This window comes from Linderina pennispora, assembly GCF_002104995.1.
Source record: "Linderina pennispora strain ATCC 12442 chromosome Unknown DL89scaffold_3, whole genome shotgun sequence".
Lineage (NCBI taxonomy): Eukaryota > Fungi > Kickxellomycota > Kickxellomycetes > Kickxellales > Kickxellaceae > Linderina > Linderina pennispora.
In genome coordinates, this window is record NW_024468251.1 from 1,681,203 (window position 1) to 1,694,487 (window position 13,285).

Sequence of the window (13,285 nt, forward strand, 5' to 3'; positions counted from 1 at the left end):
GCAGCAGCGCCCAGTGGAAACAGCTCTGCGGACACTCCCACACTTGCTTAGCTTTGTCGCACACCGGAGCCATGCCCTTACTGCCGCCGGCCTTGGCTTGCTTTGTTGTTGTCGGGCTGGCATGGCGCACGGCGTTGACACAAGACATGCGGCTTTTCTTTCCCGCCCATCTCCTTGTGATTGGACCGCCTCGGTTGGGGAGGGGGAGTTTCAATCGCGAAATGCCCCTTTGGCCAGTCCAGTCCGAATCAGCGTCCGCCTCTTGTCCCTTCGGAAAATGGGCCTAGATTCCATCCCCAAAGACATAAAAGACACAGGCGACCCAGAAACGGCCCCAAGAAAACACAACCCCATCAAGAACGCTCACCAACTATTTCTCTCTTATTTTTTTCCGCATACTTTACAACCTCTCTTTACCTCAATTTGTTTTTCTATCATCTACGCACTTAATTTCCAACCATGGGCAAGGGACAGCGTGCCGCAACGGCCTACAAGAGCACCGAGTACATCTCGCAGCAGCGGGACGAGGACGGGCTGATTACGCACCCGTTCACGGCCGCACCCACGTCGAGCTCCTCGCTGCTGGGCGACAAGAAGCCGGCCACGGTGCTGTCGGCAGCGAACCAGGCACTGGACCAGGCCACCAAGCCGGACGTCGCTGGCGGTGGCCGAGCCGCAGGCAGCGCGGGCCGAGTCGCCGGAGCTGGAGACGGTGCCGACGTTCACCCTGGTGACGACGTACCTGAGCTACCTGATGCTGATAGTGTTTGCGCATATCCGCGACTTCTTTGGCAAGATCTTCTACCCGGGCCAGTACGTGCAGCTGCGAGAGCAGAACGGGTTTGCGCCGATGGTGTCTGATTTCGAGAGCCTGTGGAGCCGGCGGCTGTACGGGCGGATCCGCGACTGCTTCAACCGGCCGATTACGGGCGTGGCTGGGGGCCATGTGGCGCTGCTGGAGAGGTTTTCGCGCGACTTTAACCGTACCTTTGAGTTCACCGGGCGTCTGCGCAATGTGCTGAACCTGGCGTCGTACAACTACCTGGGATTTGCGCAGAGCGAGGGCCCCTGTGCTGATACCGTCGAGCAGGCGATGCGCGAGCACGGGCTGACGCAGGGGTCGTCGCGGGCCGAGGCTGGCCGCACGCAGCTGCTGGTGGAGGCCGAGGAGACTGTGGCGCGGTTTGTGGGCGCCGAGTCGGCGCTGATTGTGTCGATGGGCTACGCGACCAATGCGTTGAGCATCCCGGCGCTGGTGGGCAAGGGCAGTCTGATTGTGTCGGACGAGCTGAACCACAGCTCGCTGGTGTCGGGAGCGCGGCTGTCGGGAGCAGCAATCCGGGTGTTCCGGCATAACAGCACCCGCGACCTGGAGAAGGTCCTGCGCAAGAGCATCTCGCAGGGCCAGCCACGCACGCACCGGCCGTGGCGCAAGATCCTGGTGGTGATCGAGGGCCTGTATTCGATGGAGGGCGAGTTCTGCAAGCTGCCCGAGGTCCTGGAGCTGCGCCGCAAGTACGGGTTCTACCTGTTCGTCGACGAGGCCCATTCGATTGGCGCTCTGGGTCCGCGCGGCCGCGGTGTCTGCGACCATTTCGGCGTCGACCCGCGCGAGGTCGATGTGCTTATGGGCACCTTCACCAAGAGCTTTGGTGCTGCCGGCGGGTATATTGCTGGGTCGCGGCAGCTGATCGACTACCTGCGCCTGCATTCGCATTCGGCCGTGTACGCCGAGGCCATGAGTGTGCCGGTGTTGGCGCAGGTTCTGTCGTCGATGCGCATGATCATGGGCGAGGACCGCGAGCACGCGCTGGAGGGCCAGCAGAGGCTGGACCAGCTGGCGATCAACTCGCGGTACTTTGCGCGGCGCCTGGTGGAGCTGGGCTTCATGACCATGGGCGACAAGGGCAGCCCTGTGATCCCCCTGCTGCTGTTCAACCCGGCCAAGATCCCGGCCTTCTCGCGCGAGTGCCTGGAGCGCAATATCGCCGTGGTGGTTGTGTCGTACCCGGCCACGCCGATTATCACCGGTCGCGTGCGCTTCTGCATCTCGGCCTCGCATACCCGCGAGGACCTCGACTTTGCGCTCAAGCAGATTGACGAGATTGGCGACTTGCTGGAGCTCAAGATGGTCAAGGGCAACGACGCGCATATGCAGGCTGCCCTCAAGAAGCTGGAGTAATAGCTGCTCATATTTATTGCCTGTGGGTTTCCGTTACCTGCATCCCTTCCCCCCGACTCTATACTTAATCTATCTCTTTTCTCTCTTTATAAACAAATTCCATTGGCATGACTACGAGTCCGTGCTGTACAAATGCTGCATGTATAGTGTGCTTGTTGCCAGTCACCATCACATCAGCCAACTCAGTATCAAACCTACCCTGCATTCCTGACTAGCATCTGCAAAAAGCTACATGCCTATGCTGTAATCCAGACTTGTCACAGGCCAGGGTCGAGCTATTGCTGCAGCCATTCCGCCGAAATCTGCACGCCCTCCCAGCGAAGTGCCTTGTGCGGTAGCGTCGAATGCAGCTCTAGCACATGATATACGGGGATGGCCTTTGCTGGCCCAACACATGGGCAGTCTCCCCCAAGAGCATGGAGTCATTTCCCTCATCGCTTGTCAGTGTCTAAAAATACGCTTCGGCGCTGCCAAGGCCGACAGCAAGGAGCTGGCTTTCTGTCAGTCATGCGTGCCATGGCTGGGCTGAGCTGCCATTGCTAAAGCAGCATCCCCTAACAGACCTGAGGAGGGACCTAAACAGCCTAGTTGTTGCGCGGTTCGCTGTGGCGAGCCATGTGCGTCGTTGGTCGGCTCGCCCTGCTGCCCAATCACAGAGCGGTCTTGAAGCCACTCTGGCGCTCTGCGATTTTTCTTCTGGTCCTGTGTGGGCACCAAGTCCGGCTTTTCCCCCCTCCCGACACTTTGAAACGCAAAAACTAAGAAAACACGCCAGTTCGGTATAAAAAGACCTGCTGCCGACCTGGTCCTTTTCTCCCTCCTCCCTTTTTTCTGGGCACACATGCTCTTTTTTATTTGTCGTTTCCATCAATCTCCATTTCTCCAACTCGGCCACTTGTCCTGGGCAATACAGAGAAATTAAAAAGTCTAATAACAGGTATGCTATCACCAAGTAATCGTAAAAATGTCGCGCGCTTGCGCTCCTTGGGCGATAGAATTATGGATTGTGATTTGTCCCAAAGCTCCCTCCCATTCTTGTGGTGGGGAGGAGCGCAAGACAATTTCGATATTTTGGCGCGTTCGCATTTTTATTTTTGTCTACTTACACACCCCCTCTCTTTGCGTCGTAGATTTCGACTTTTTTTCGCTTGTTTCCAAACAATTTGGTTGTTCAATTTATTCCTTTTATCTCTTCTACTAAAAGGTAAGTCTGGCGCGTAGGCCTCCTCCACGTTCCAACGCGTTTTCAGCCTTGGGTCTCTGTTGAATCACCAAACCAACCTCACCCATTTCCTCCCCTCTCCCTGCTTTCCGTAGAACCCCCCACCGCCGCATCGTTTCTCCTCTTCCCCCTTTCACTTTCCATTTTTATCCCTTTCACAATCAGTCCAAATGTCGGGCTTTGACAACACAACCGGCGACACGTCTGGTGCCGACCAGTTCGATTTTGGCCTAGCATTCGACAGCCAAGGATACCTGGGCGGAGGCACCGGCGATACGACCAATTTCGATGATATCCTGAACGGGGGAGTTGACACAACCAGCGTATACTTCAATATGGATGAATTTTCGCCAGTAACAACGGGAGGCGCCAGCAGCTCAGTTACTGCCGCCGACGCGAACGGCTACGCAGTGGACTCGAGCTCTGTTGCGCTTGGCGAGGGCGCACTCAACATGCTCCTGGACAACGAGGCCATGGCCTCATTGTTCGACAGCATTGGGACGGGCATCACGGCAGACCACCAGGAGTCCGCTCTGACGTCTGCAGCCTTTTCGGGCATCCAGGATGCAGCCAGTGGCGCACCCACCACCTTGGTCCCATCAGACCTCGACGTGCTGCAGGGACAGTCAGCAGCCTGCGGTAGCCCAGCAGCCGGTGGCTCCCCAGCAGCTGCAGCACCAATTGGTGTTTCAACAACAGACAAGCAGCAGCAGCAGCAAATGCCGCCGCCGGCATCGATCAAGTCGCCGACCCCCAGCACAAAGAAGGCACGCCAGACAAAGAGCAAAAAAACGCCGACTGTCAAAGAGAAGACTGTCAAGGCAAAGGGCAGCCGTAAGAGCACGCCAAAGCTCAAGTCGCCCACACCATCGGCAGCCAGTCTGCCGTCCGAGGCTCCGCAGCCTGCCAGCAATGTGCTAGGCCGACAGCGCCAATACCAATGGCTGCTAACCCGAGCCCGCTGGGCCCGAAGCGCGCCGCATCGCCGGCCGACCCCATGCGGCGGATCCGCCCAAAGTTCGACGCAAACTCGCCGCTCGTCAGCAATGCGTCGGTGCCCGGCTCCACCAGTCTCAACGGCGATGTGTTCTCGCCCACCAATGCACCGGCCGCCGTTCCCACTCCCAACATGCCGCCTGCCATGGGCACGTCCATGCCGGGGTCGGCGGCAGCGGCCACGCAGGGGATGATGTCGCCACAGCAGCAGCACCAGGCCATGTTGATGCAGCAGCAACAGCAGCAGCAGCAGCAGGCCTTGCTCATCCAGCAGTACCAGCAGCAGCAGTTCCAGCAGGTGTTACAGCAGGTGCAGGCCCAGCACCCGAACCTGACCCCGCAGCAGCAGCTCCAGCAGGCTATGCTAATTCGCCAACAGCAGCAGTTCATACAACAGCAGCAGGCACAGCAGCTCCAGCAACAGCAGCAACAACAGCAGCAGGCTCAGCCGCAGCAGCAGCCGCAGCAGACTCTGGGCATTCCCAACCTTGCCAACCTGACGCCGCTCCAGCGCACCCAGTTTTTGCAGCAGCTGCAGGCCAGTGGCGGAGCCAACCAGGCTTTGGCCATGGCTCTACAGCAGCAGCTCATACAACAGCAACAGCAACAACAGCAGCAGCAGGCTGCCTCGTCGGCAGCGGCTGCGTCTCTGGCACTCCAGGCCAGCATGGCTGGCAACGGAGCAACTAGCATGCCGATGTCGTCGGGGGGACAGTTCATGGCGAGTATGCCGGCATCATCGGCGATCCAGCAGCAGCAGATGCTGCTTGCCAGCCTGGCCAGCGCCAACCGGCCCCAGTCAGCAGCACCGACGGGCACTCCTACGGCCACACCCGCACCAGCAGCCGGTCAGCCGCCTCAGCCACTACCCCAGGGACAACAATCGGCAGCTGCCGTGGGCACCCCGTCTGCAGCAGCCGGGTGCAATTCCGACTTCGGCCCAGCCCAATCCTGGCCCAGCTGCCCCAGTCATCAGCCTCCCAGGCGCCGACGCCCCAGACTCTTCCTGCTGCCTCTCTGCCACAGTCCGCTGCCGCTGCCGCCGCTGCCGCTCAGACGGCTGCCCAGTATCAGGCAGCAGTCAACGCCGCCAGTGCTGCCAGCCAGTCCCACCAGCAGCAGCAAAAGGTACATTACTTCCCTGGAACGCACTTTGTGATGCCGCCCGAGACGTATGCTGAGATTGAGAAGCAGTTGGAGATCTACCGCGCTAGCAACCCGAACGCAGGTGCAATGGATATTACCGCGTTCAAGACGGGCTTGGAGCAGAAGGCGCTGAACCAACTCGTGGCCGCCCACCAGTTCATACAGCAGCAGCAAGCACAGCAGCTTCAGCAACAGCAGCAGCAGCAACAGCAGCAACAGCAACAGCAGGCAATGCAGCTCAGCAGCGGAGGCGCAGTGGCTACCGATGCTGTCGCCAACGGACTCTCGGCAATCTCCGGTGCCCAGGGAATGCTAACGGCAGCCCAGCAGCAGCAGCTCCAGCAGCTCAGCGGCGGGCGTCCTGGCGCGTCGCAGCCCGATGCCAAGCTTACACAGTTCCTGGCCTCGCTGCCGGGCACTACAATGGGGGCCGGCGGTGCGACGCCAGGAGCGGCGAATTCGACAGTATCGCTGGCCAATATTAATCCGGCGCAGTCGCCGCAGCACCACCAATACGTAGTGAGGGCTCTGAACGGCCCACAGATCCAGTTCATCTACGACCGCCTGCGGACGCAGCTGCAGGGAGTCAGCCTTATGCAGTTCCAGCAGCAGCTGCTAACCGGCATGTTCCATAACTCGCCAGTGGTGAACTCGCTGCTTCAACTTGTTACTCAGCAGCTACAGATTCAGACTCAGCAGCAGCAGCAACAGCAGGCGCAACACCAGCAGGCGCAGCAGCTCCAAATCCAACTTCAGCAGCAGCAGTTGCAGGCTCAGCAGCAGCAGCGTCTTCAGCAACTGCAGCAGCAGCAGCAGCAGCTCCAGTCGCAGCAGATTGGTGTGTCTGGGCCCGGGGCTCGGCCAATGTTCAATCCGTTCGCAAGGGAATGCTACCGGCGGGCATTACAATACAGCAGATGCAGGCGTTCCAGCAGCAACAGCAGCAACAGCTGCTGCTTCAGCAGCAGGCAGCAGCGGCAGCAGCGACTGGTGTTCGGCCGCCTTCCAATCCGATGATGTCGCCACCGCCTCAGGCAGCGCCGAGTACTACCGTGACTCCTACCCAGCAAGGTTCGCGCGGAGTGAAGCGCAAGAGTACTGCTAGCTCGCCAGTGTCCGGCCCAAAGTCGAAATCGCCGCCGATGATGTCGCCTAAGGCGGCCAAGATTGCGCGACCGGGCTCGGTTGTCAGCAATGCTCGGGCATCTGCAACAGCCTGTGGTGTCCAATGCAGGAGCTGCCAGCCCCCGCTGGTGCAGCCACGCCGTCGACAGCAGCACCGGGTACTGCTGATGCTGTTCAGGTGAAGACTGAGCCAGGCATTGATAGCAACGGCACGACGACCTCCGCATCGTCTGCCGCCGCCGCTGCCGCAAGCACAGCAGCAGCAGCTCTGGCAGCGGTGGTGAAGTCGGAGCACTCATCATCCACGTCGGTGGAGGCACCCGCCGGCACAACGGTATCGCCAGCAACATCAGCCAGCGCAGTCTCGCCAGCAGTCGCCGGTGCCCTCACGAGCACACCGGCAGCAGTCTCGGCCGCAGCTGTGGCAGCGGCAGGCAGCAGCGGCAGCAGTCGTTTCGGCAGGCGGGTCTTCGGCAGCGGCAGCCCGGGCGTTGCTCGCCGAGTACAGCATTCAGGCATCGGCGGCGGACGCCTCGCAGCTGGGCACTGCACTGAGTACACCGGCGCTGAGCACCGGGTCCTCTGCACCGCCAGCCGCGACCGCACCGTCTGCGTCGATCGGCGCCTATTGTGCAGCAGCTAATGTCGCCGGTGGCTTCAGCAGGGGCGGCGGCGACAGTTCCTGGTATGAGCGCAGCGATTGTCTCGGCAGCCACAATGGGCGGCAGCATAACGGCAGCGCAGCGGCAGCAGCAGCAGCAGATGCTGTTGCTCCAACAGCAGCAGCAGCATCAGATGGCCGCGCAGCAGATGGCGGCGGCGCTGGCGGGGTTCGCGCAGGGCGGTGTCCCGCTGCAGCCACAGGCGCAGCTGATTATTAGCCAGCACTTCCCACACTTCCCTTACTTCCCGCAGGGGATCCAAAGCCAGATTGTTGCCATGGCGGTCGCGATCAACGGACTCCAGCAGCAGATGACCGCTGCGCGCGCGGCATTGGCGGCTCCGACGACTCCAGCGGCACAGCGCAGTGTGTTGACAGCGCAGTTCAGCACGTTGCAGCAGCAGTTGAGCCTCCAAAGCACGCAGCTGTTGGCGTTTGCGAATCCAGTTGCGACAAGCTGGCCAGCAGATGGTAGTCAACCAGCAACAGCAGCAACAGCAGCAGCAACAGCAACAGCAACAGCAACAGCAGCAAGTACCACCACAGTCAGTGGCTACTAGTAATGCAGCAGCTGGTTTGATGGCTGGTCTCCAGCAAGCAACACAACAACAACAGCAGCAGCAGGCGCTTCAGATGCAGTCGCAGCAGCCAATGATGTCGGCGGCAATGATAGCCAACACGATCGGTGTCCCAGGGTCGTCGATGCCAGGCGATGCGGCCACGGCAGCAGCAGCGGCGGCAGCGGCAGCAGCTCTGAACGGCAGCAACGCAGGGTCTTTTTTTCTCAATGATGGTAGCTCGGGAAACGTGAATGAGCCCACCCCTCAACAACCAGCACAGGGCAACCAGGCCGTTGCCCTCGCCGCCGCGGGTGCTGGTTTGGGTGGGCTGAGCCAGACGGCGGAGCAGGCAGCTCAGCCGTCATCATCCATGGCCATCACGGCGTCCACAGCTGCCATCCAGCAGGCGACCTCCGCCGCGGCAACTGGTGTATCCCAGCAGCAGCAGCTCCAGCCGGCTGTAAATTTTCCTATGGCCTTGCAGCCGCCAGCGCCGCCAACAGTAGTGGCATTGGAGGATATTGGAGAGCGGCTTGACGAGGAGCAGAAGCAGCAGCTGGACAAGTGGCAAAAGCAGGTTGAAACGGTAGCGCGGTCGAACAACTTCAAGGTGCACGAGACGGAGAAGTACAAGCGGCGGGAGGACATATACCGGGCGGTGCTGGATGAGCAGCGGCAGCATAACGGCAGCATCATCGTCGGCATGCGGCAGGAGCTCGAGTACGAAAAGCACCTGGCGATGCAGCCTATGGCGTGGGGCAAGGGCTACGACGGGTTCGGCAACGGCAAGACGCTGGCGCCGCTGTCGCTCAGCATGAGCCAGTACCGGCACACGTCAGCCAGTGGGCGTGCCGCTGTCGCCTAATCTGCAAGAGGCGCTGGTGGGCCTGCAGCCGTCGCAGATATCGCGCTGGCTGGCGCCTGTGTCGATAATCATGCCCGAGCAGCGCAAGCTGGCGCCAGGGCGGCTGCGCACGCTGCGGTTCTCGAAGAAGCAGCTGCGGGCGCAAGCAGAAAAGACCGAGATCCTGGTGCCGATCCGGCTGGACCTGGACGCGGACGGGTACCGGCTCCGCGACACGTTCACATGGGACATGAACAACGAGCTGATTTCGACGGACCGGTTCGCGCGCAGCCTGTGCATAGACGTCGGGTTGCCGCAGGAGCTGTTTGTGCCGATGATCGTGCAGGCCATTGAGGAGCAGACGGATGACTTTAGGCAGTACGGGTATGCGGCGGAAACGTCGGACCGAGTCGCTCAAGCGCAGCCTGAAGGCGGCGGACGAGGCGTCGAAGGCCCAGGAGCTGGCTGACGGCGACTCGCTGGCGTGGGTGGACGACGAGCTGCGGGTGGTGATCCGGATTGATGTGCTTGTGGGCCACATTGCGCTGCGCGACCAGTTTGAGTGGGACATTGCACCGCTGCTGCGGCCGCTGGTATCGACAGGAGCTGCGCGACAGTCTCTGTGGTAGTGGCAGCGAGGATGCACGTGTTGCGTCGAAAATCGTCGAGGTAACCGACGACGACTCTGAGGTTCCTCTGTCGCCAGCATCGCAGCAGCAGCAGCAGCAGCAAAAGGCTGGGTCGGACGGGATTCTCTGACCGCGTGCGCAGCTGGGTTGACGGAGCGCTGCTGGGATCGGTGAGCCCCGAGCAGGTGGCCAGCGTGCTGTGTGCCGAGAAGGGCCTGGGCGGCGAGTTTGAGACGGCCATCACGCACTCGATCCGCGAGCAGCTGTACGCGTTTGTCAAGTCGTTCCTGCTGGCCGGCTACACGTACCGACCGCGGCTGGTGCCCAAGTCGGCGCTGGGGTCGGTCAAGCTCTCGGCGGCAATCGACGACCGCGACCTGGCCAAGAGCATTCTGCCGCCGGTCAAGTCGGCGCTGCGCGACTCGTCCATAGCCCAGACGTTCGAGCCGCTGATCGTGCAGCTGCACACAGTTGACGTCGAGCGGCTCGAGAAGGACACGGACCGCGACACGCGCCGCAAGCGCCGGCAGGGCCGTGGTCGTGGCCGCAACGGCGTGGTGGCCTTTGCCAGACCGCGACGTGCATCGGACGAGCCGGTCCATCCTGGCTCTGCCGAGCTGGTTCGACGACGAGCTGCCGCAGGGCACGCGCAGCTTCGTGCACGTGCCGGGCGAGGGAGCGCACTTTTTGGACAGCTACGAGATCCGCGCCAACCACGAGGCGATGGCGATGCGGGGGGCCTGGCAATTCCGACTACATATCGGCCACGCTGGCGTCGCTGCCGGGGCTGAATGCGAACAATGGCCAGGCAGGGGGCGATGGTAGCTCGATGGGCCACTACGATGGCGGCATGCCCGGATCGCTGGAGGAGCTGGTCGGCCAGCGGTCCAGCCGGCGGTTTGTCGGTATGGGCAGTCCGCTGGCGGGCTCGATGGCCTGGGCTCGGGTCGCCGTCCGGCATGGGCAGCGGTGGCGGTCTGAGCGGCGGGTATCGCGCGGCCTCGTCGGGGATGGGCATGTCGGTGTTGCCGCCGCCGCCGCCACCGCCGCCGATGACGCCCCGGGAGCGCGCGATGGAGCGGCTGCGCAACCCGACCGGGCGGCCGCGCGGGCGGCCATCGATTCTGGAGAAGGCGCTGCGGGATGCGTCGGCGGCGCGCGCGATGCGGCTGGAGAAGAGCGGCGAGCGCGGGTTCCGCCAGGGCGCCATCCCGGGCATGCTGACCGGGCGGCCGCTAGGAGGAGCTCAAGGCGCGCTGGCGCTGCATGCGGTGCGGCCTGACGCCCGGACTGCACGCCGCTGATCCGGCGCGGGCCCGACGCAATGCACACGCTGTGCGACGAGTGCGGCCAGGTCTACGCCGAGACGCGCCGGCTGCGCACCAGTCGACTTTGCCACCATCGAAGCGAACCTGGAGCGTCCGTGCGGCGAGCTGACCAAGCCGACGGCCGAGATGCTGCTGGCGCCCGTGCCCGCCACCGACGACTACGAGGACGACCTGCCCGAAGACGACGACGAGATCGAGCACCAGCTCGACCACAGCCAGCCGCTTGCGGGGAAGGACGTCGATGGCGATGTGTCTATGCTCTCCCACCAGCAACACGACGAGGGCTTTGCCTCGCCTCCCCCTGCAGAGCACGATGCGGCTGGCGACAACACTGCGATGGACATTGTCCCAACATAAATACGCTCTTTTTTTCTTCCATTCCATATCTTTTTCTTAATCCATATCAACTTATCCCATTCGAAGACATAGCTTGTACATGACATGATGTATTTTGTCTTTCTTTTCCCATGCACTGTCTAGTTCTTCTCGGCCTGCTTGTTGGCATTCCACAGCCGCGCAAAGTAGTTGGTCAGGCCGACATCGGTCGTGTTGATTCTCCACGCGCCAAACATCGACAGGCCCGTGATTGCCACCAGCGCGTACTTGAGCACCCGGCCGACCACCGGCCAGCGGCGCGGGTGGAAGTAGTCCGCCAGCGCCTGCCCGAACCCCATGTACGCGTGGATTGGCAGCACTATGCCCATCAGCATGTCGTTGATCGGATGCGCCCCGTACACCATCGCCGTCACAATGATCGGCGCCGAAATCACCGACAGCGCCCGCTCGTTCATCCAGTGGTACGACCCGTGCATCCGGTGCGCCGGCGGCTGCGGCACAGCTACCAAGATATCTTACTGATTAGCCGCACAGCTGAGATAGGGCGCGCGAGCCTGTATACCTTTGCTCGATTAAAAAAAAAAAACTCACCTTGCGGGTTCGGCACGTCATCGCCAAACAGCGCCTTCGGGGCGGTGGCCTTGAACAGCAGAGGGCGGGCTAACAAAAGAAAAGACAGCAGCGTCCCATGTTCGTATTAGCTTTTGCCCAACAGCGCGCTTTCTGATTTCGCGTGTGAAGCGAGGAAATAATAGCTGTCGCTTTCAGCCCGTAAATTCTATTGCTTACCAGTGTGAATGCCAGCGACGCGCTGCGAAGCAACAGCCGAGCGGCGGGCGAGCAGAGAAAAGGCAGTCCGGTTCATTGCAGAGTCTAATCGAAACAAAAACAGTGCTGTGGTAGAAAAAAAAAGAGTATAAATAAAAGTGAGTTTTTGCTGGAAAACGAAGAGATAATCAGTTTGGGCGCTTATCGGAGGTTTTTCCAGCTTTACTTCCGAGGCCTGGCGGGGGTGGCCTGCGCGGGGAGGTCTCAAAAAATTACACGGCACGATAAGCTCGCTTGAGCCGGAACAGCGATTTACACAAAACACAAGAACCTGGGCCAGAATGGATAAGCCTTGGCCATGTCGGATTTGGCCGGAGCTGGGCCTTTTGCAGGCTCCTTCTTTAATGGCCGCCGGTGGTGGGCAGTCCCATCCTGACCTTGAACGTATCGTACACGAACCACTGCATGGCGGTCAGGGTTCCGATCATAAAGATCCTGGGCGCCAGGCCGGTCCAGACGCCCTTGAAGCCGAGGCCGCGCAAAATCCCGGCGACGGCGGCCGCGGTGCCCTGGCCCTGTTCCTTGACCACGTTGTTGAGCTTTGAGACAACAGTGTCTGCCGGATGGGACACGACCGCGCACAGAATGCCCGCCATGTACCCAGCGGCAAAGGTAACCGCGAGCTGCTGGCTCTTCGAGTACGAGTCCTTGGGCTTGCCGAGAACGCGCGTGTAGATGCCGGCGACGATGTTCTCAAACGACGCAAACTTGACCATGGTGTACGGGATCTGGCGCAGCCAGAGCGGCACCAGGCCCTTGTAGAAGCCGTTTATGCCCTCGCGCTGGTAGATCTTGGCGAGCCCGCCCGCGAAGCTGGAGGCGAACGGCGTCGCTGCCGTCTGCATTCTGACCTTGAGCGCCTCCATCGGGCACAGCATAAAGTCGGTGAAGAACTCGGCTGTCGCGGAGGCTGAGAGATAGAGCGACGTCTTGTACCGGCTGGCTGCCCTTTCGCCGACAATGTTGCTGTATGTGTACTTGAAGAACTCGTAGAACCCGTACTTGCCCATGCCCTGCAGCGAGTAGCCGACAAATGTCGGTGTGCCGCCGAGGAACAGCCCCTTGACGCCCTCTTTGGCCGCTACCTTGCGCAGCCCGTCGAATATGCCCGTGTATGCTTTCTTATCTACCTGAATACGGCACTTTATCATGTCGATTGGTGTCATCGAAAAGTGCGTTGTGCCGCATGCCAGGATGCCGCCCATGCCGCATGCCATGAAGTATCTGGGCGAGTTCACCTCGATCGTCGAGCGCGCAATGAATGGCTTGCTCTGTGTCATTGTTGTAGATGGTGTTGCAGTGTGGTATTAGGATTCTTTTTGGGTTGTGCTGTAGAACAAATGGTGTCTTGGGAGGGGCCTTTTAAAAGCCTCTGTCAAAAGCCCAGGCTCCTTGACTCGCAGGAGTCTCCTGCGGTGGGGGGATATC

The 13,285-nt window shown here is 61.0% G+C and overlaps 6 protein-coding genes across 6 annotated transcripts; 4 read left to right on the top strand and 2 right to left on the bottom strand.

The window, feature by feature from the left end:
* The first annotated feature begins 178 nt into the window (after window positions 1-178).
* DL89DRAFT_114344 (PLP-dependent transferase) lies at window positions 179-2,392 on the top strand. The gene is made up of 2 exons (XM_040883147.1): window positions 179-596; window positions 715-2,392. Exons 1-2 carry the CDS (start codon window positions 460-462, stop codon window positions 2,180-2,182), a joined length of 1,605 nt encoding a protein of 534 aa, XP_040745929.1. The 5' UTR covers window positions 179-459; the 3' UTR covers window positions 2,183-2,392.
* Window positions 2,393-3,885: 1,493 nt separating this feature from the next.
* On the top strand, window positions 3,886-5,645 carry DL89DRAFT_114521 (uncharacterized protein). Its single transcript, XM_040883150.1, has one exon. It carries the CDS (start codon window positions 4,345-4,347, stop codon window positions 5,557-5,559), a length of 1,215 nt encoding a protein of 404 aa, XP_040745930.1. The 5' UTR covers window positions 3,886-4,344; the 3' UTR covers window positions 5,560-5,645.
* A 622-nt stretch (window positions 5,646-6,267) lies between these two features.
* Window positions 6,268-7,083, top strand: DL89DRAFT_113898 (uncharacterized protein). Its single transcript, XM_040883144.1, has one exon. It carries the CDS (start codon window positions 6,434-6,436, stop codon window positions 6,851-6,853), a length of 420 nt encoding a protein of 139 aa, XP_040745931.1. The 5' UTR covers window positions 6,268-6,433; the 3' UTR covers window positions 6,854-7,083.
* Window positions 7,084-8,920: 1,837 nt separating this feature from the next.
* On the top strand, window positions 8,921-9,907 carry DL89DRAFT_219033 (SNF5-domain-containing protein; the record flags this gene model as incomplete). Its single annotated transcript, XM_040884367.1, has 4 exons — window positions 8,921-9,145; window positions 9,237-9,329; window positions 9,548-9,709; window positions 9,752-9,907. Coding segments are annotated over 4 exons (636 nt in total), but the record flags the coding sequence as incomplete, so codon positions are not given.
* A 1,262-nt stretch (window positions 9,908-11,169) lies between these two features.
* Window positions 11,170-11,520, bottom strand: DL89DRAFT_221272 (uncharacterized protein; the record flags this gene model as incomplete). The annotated part of the gene is made up of 1 exon (XM_040884511.1): window positions 11,170-11,520. A coding segment is annotated over one exon (351 nt), but the record flags the coding sequence as incomplete, so codon positions are not given.
* Window positions 11,521-11,852: 332 nt separating this feature from the next.
* DL89DRAFT_114500 (phosphate carrier protein 2) lies at window positions 11,853-13,222 on the bottom strand. The gene has a single exon (XM_040883149.1). The coding sequence runs from the start codon at window positions 13,135-13,137 to the stop codon at window positions 12,199-12,201; it is 939 nt and encodes a 312-aa protein (XP_040745934.1). The 5' UTR covers window positions 13,138-13,222; the 3' UTR covers window positions 11,853-12,198.
* Window positions 13,223-13,285: the final 63 nt, after the last annotated feature.